This window comes from Antrostomus carolinensis, unplaced genomic scaffold, assembly GCF_000700745.2.
Source record: "Antrostomus carolinensis isolate BGI_N321 unplaced genomic scaffold, ASM70074v2 scaffold55858, whole genome shotgun sequence".
Taxonomy (NCBI): domain Eukaryota; kingdom Metazoa; phylum Chordata; class Aves; order Caprimulgiformes; family Caprimulgidae; genus Antrostomus; species Antrostomus carolinensis.
The window spans coordinates 1-4,247 of NW_010332029.1; the positions used below are offsets into that span (position 1 = coordinate 1).

Here is a 4,247-nt window from a genome sequence, read left to right on the forward strand (position 1 = left end):
GGGCTGCTTTGGGGGTTTTTTTTATTTTATTTTTTTTTAACTTTTGACAATAAAAGCGCTGGGCATCGCTCTTGCTTCCCAAAACGCAACCGAGTCACGGAGACCAATGCGTAATTTTTTTTGCCTTAAGATATTTCGGGTTCGGCGAGGGCTGGGGAAGGGTCTGGTGCACCCGGAGTTCCTGACGTTTTGCATTTCTGTGCGTGTGTGCCTGTGTGTGCCAGCAGAGAATCTCTCTATCCTGGAAGAATGGTGAAACTGGGGAATAATTTCAGCGAGAAGAGCACAAAGCAGCCCCTTTTGGAGGATGGATTTGACACCATCCCCCTGATCACACCCCTGGATGTCAATCAGCTCCAGTTCCCACCTCCTGATAAGGTACAGTAGGCTTTAGTTTCCACCCTGGAGAATCACACCCAAATCTCAGGCAAACAACAAAAGAATAGGTTATGTGTAATGAGCGGCTTAGAAATGTCAAGAAATACAAGGTGGTTTAAGGCATGCTCCTTCCCTCTGGGCAAAAAAACCTAACAGTTAATCTAATGAAAATCCAGTAGTAGTGATTTGCATTAAAAAGCGGTGGGAAACGTTAGCAATAGGCATATATAGATTTCAGTGAAATACACATACACATGCAAGCTTCTTTACCCTGTATTGTCATAGCTCTTCCTAGCCTGGAAGGTCTTGTGTGTTCTCTGTGAACAACATTAATTTTATCTGTCCAGAAAAAAAACCCCTGATAGGGGGGGAAAACACTGCTTTGTGTCTTTGCAAGATGTGCATGGGCAGGCTGGACACAGAGAGGAAGAACTCCCATGTTTCCTTCTGTGCTTCGCAAGGAAATTAATGCTAGCCCCAGACAAGCTGAAATAAAGAAATGAGAACAGGCCACCGAGTTGTCTCCTTGGCAAATTACTTGGTTCAAAACCCTCCAGATAGGTGATTCAGATGGTCCGTAGCTGGAACAGGGCAGTCCAGCGTGCTGCTCACGGTTTGGAAGGGAAATGTGCATCCTGGATTCCTCATTACATGGCTTGATTACTAAGGATTTAATTTTAAGCATTTAGGAAGGTGATGTGGTAGCCTGTAAATATGTATATTCTCCACGCAATAAAGAATTAAGTTGTATTACTACAGGTAAGGCATACAGCAGTAGGATACTTTTTCATATATTTCAGTATTCTGTTTTTAGTATCCTGTTTTAGTCGGATACTTACTAGCACATTTCTCACATCACATCTGGCAAAAAAGCTTTGCGGTCTTTGAAAAATAAAAAATTTAACTGGAAAATGGTCAGTAATATCTTAATGATGATTTTTTTTTTTAATTGGCATTGTGTCCTCCATGAGCTCAGTTCTGCTTCTAGATAAACTGATAGCTATTCATTCCTCGTAGCTCAAAAAAATTCACATAGTCTTATCTTGGGGTAAAGAATTTTAGCTTGTGAAATTTGCCTCAGTAGAATGTTGCTTGTGGGCAATACACATAAATTTGTGACCTCCATTTTAATTGCTATCAACATCATTCTGTGTTGTGTGTGGTGACCAGTTGGCAGGCATAAATGCAATAAGCCATAACAGATGTTAGAGAGCCTGAGGGTCCATTTTCTGCCCTTGGTTACATGGGTGTAAATCTTGTAACTGAGGACAAAATTGCACCCTAAGGCTTTAAAACAAGTTAGGTCTTACTGTGTCTGATACGCCTGCCAACTGGTGACTGGGTATAAGCAATTGCTAAGGACCAACATCCAAACGAATTTCTTACACTACTGCACTGCTAAGCAGCAGTCTGAACTAGGGAGCTGTATGGTAATGGGTTTAACCTGAGTGGAGCCTCTGTAGTGAACCCAGGAGGTTCTGTGCCAGCCTCATTGCTCCTACTAGAATGGGGCAGAACTCCTCCCACTTCCATGGCATTTGCCTTGAACGAAAAAAATGTACAACTAGACTGGAGGCTTAAATAAAGGGGTATTTGATTGGCTCTTCTGCTCTTTTCACTGTCTCTTTGAATATTAGCTTTTCTTTCCTTTCCTTCTGCAAACACAGAAGGAAAAAAATATAAATGTATTTATTGGTGCTGCTGGCTTCCATTAGAAACTGTCTGGTTAATCATGTCAGTGTGTCTTTACTAGTTGCTACAGACTCCATGGCAGTAGTAGAGCAACTAATGTGAAGAAAAAAACCCACAGTATTAAGTAAAGATTGACACACAGATCAAATTCTGAAGTACGAAGACACTCATGTATAATTAATAGGAGTACATACTTCATATCTCTATGCTTATTATTCGCTTACAAGGCTCCAGTATGGCAGTGAAGCATAACTTCTTGAACAGTAGCGGCTATAGTGCTAAGAATTTGGTGATTTTGACAGCTTCTAAATTAAGGGGATGAACTGATTTAAATTTATATTTAGGTATATTAAACAAAAGAAGACATTATATAACCAAGCAGAGAGAACTGTACGTTCAGTGTCAGCTGAATGTGATTTGAGTTGCCTGAGATTATGCAACATGAGGAGGAAGGGAAGTAAAATGTTGAAAAGCATTCAAAAAATCTTTCCTTCCATGATGATGTTGGGCAGTTGTAAAGTTAAATTGTTAATAATTATTTCCTTATTAATTATAGCCAAAACCAGGTAAAGTAGTTTCTAAACCTATGTCCTGCACATACATGTGTAATGCTGTAAAAGTATCTAATAAGCTTTGTGGTACTGAGTATAGGTACAGTTACACATTCTAGGTACCACTTCAGGGAAGCGAGGAGAGGGGAACCCAGAGCTTTAATTTGAGTGCCTGGCTACCTGTAAGTGTCACAATCTCAATTTCAGAATAATGTAGTTGCTATTGATACCATGGGCTGCTCTAAAGATAGAATCTAGTTCTAAAAATCTGAAAGAGTCCAGCGATTTATTCTTTGGAACAACAGGGAAAATTGAGCAGATCTGAAGAGCGCTTGTCAGTACTGTAAACTGCACCCTATCTTGGGAGTGATACTTTGAAAAAGGTCCTGAAAAATTGTAGAAGACAAAAATGAGGCAAATAGGTTAGGTATGTGAAAATTCTGAACAGTTAGAATGCCTAGGAGAGCACTAGACATATGACTGACGTAATGAATATTTTAGGAATACAGGTAAGGTTCTAAATTGCGTAGCTTGGGGCAGTAGCTCATAGCAAGGACTAAACTGAAGTTAAAAAGCCTTGGGTGTTTTCAAGAAATCTCATTAACACAAGGGTTTGTGTGCATTTTGCTGCTTGCAGCTAGTAATTCAAAAGTTAGAAGTTAAAAATAAAGAGTGCTGAGAGCTATAGTTTAGCACATATTGAATAGCAACTAGATGGGTTGTTTCTCTTCTTTTAAACTCAAAATCCTGCCATCAAAGAACGTGGCTACTGGCAGCATCACAGTCTGCTAGATTTCTATGGGCACTCTTGAATAATCATCTGATCCTATTGATCTTCAGTCTGAAATCCCATTAATGGGATCTCCTGAAGGAAATGGGGGTGGCTTTTTTCAGACTATACAAAGTGGGAAGCTTAATGATTTGTATTTGAACTAAGTAGATGCTTGCCTAGTACAGCAGCACAGTACCACCACAGCTGAAAAAATTGAACATTTGTGAAACTGTCGCAATTGCAAGTCTTCGTGTAGGTCTGTCAAAACCACTTTGAGAGATACTTTTGTTGATGATTGCTGTGACAGGAAAAATAACTAACAGCTTGCAGCTTCCAAAGAAGAATTACACAAAGTGGGGGAAAAAAAAATACTGTGCTAGATGTGCTTGTAAGCAGGTAAAAGAAGAGTTAATGAATAAATAAGATTCCTGTGGTTGGTTTAGCTGACAGCTTTATTATTTTTACTTTTTTTAAAGGTTGTGGTTAAAACGAAAACAGAATATGAACCTGATCGCAAGAAGGGAAAGTTCCGTACTCCTAAAATAGCTGAATTCACAATCAGCATCACTGAAGGGGTTTCAGAAAGATTTAAGGTAAGCACTGCTATCTGAAGATGTTAATGACTCAATTGTGCTCACGCAGGTCCTTAGAATCAATTGCTGATTGTAGTCAAAAGGGGCTGTAACTAACAGAGTGGCTGTTGTGGGTATAGCTGGACATGAGAAAAATAAATTCTGTGTTATAAAGGTTCAGTATTTAGCAATTAGAAGCAAAAGCAAATCTTGCAGCGTTATTGCTTGTGATCCCTCACTGGCAAATGAATTCAGAAGGCACTTCTGTCAGCATGTGGGTTT

General features: G+C 39.5%; 1 protein-coding gene across 1 annotated transcript; it reads left to right on the forward strand.

Annotated features, from left to right (window-relative positions):
• Positions 1-249: 249 nt before the first annotated feature.
• LOC104529131 (neuronal vesicle trafficking-associated protein 1-like) lies at positions 250-3,986 on the forward strand (the record flags this gene model as incomplete). The annotated part of the gene is made up of 2 exons (XM_010173335.1): positions 250-378; positions 3,870-3,986. Coding segments are annotated over exons 1-2 (246 nt in total), but the record flags the coding sequence as incomplete, so codon positions are not given.
• Positions 3,987-4,247: the final 261 nt, after the last annotated feature.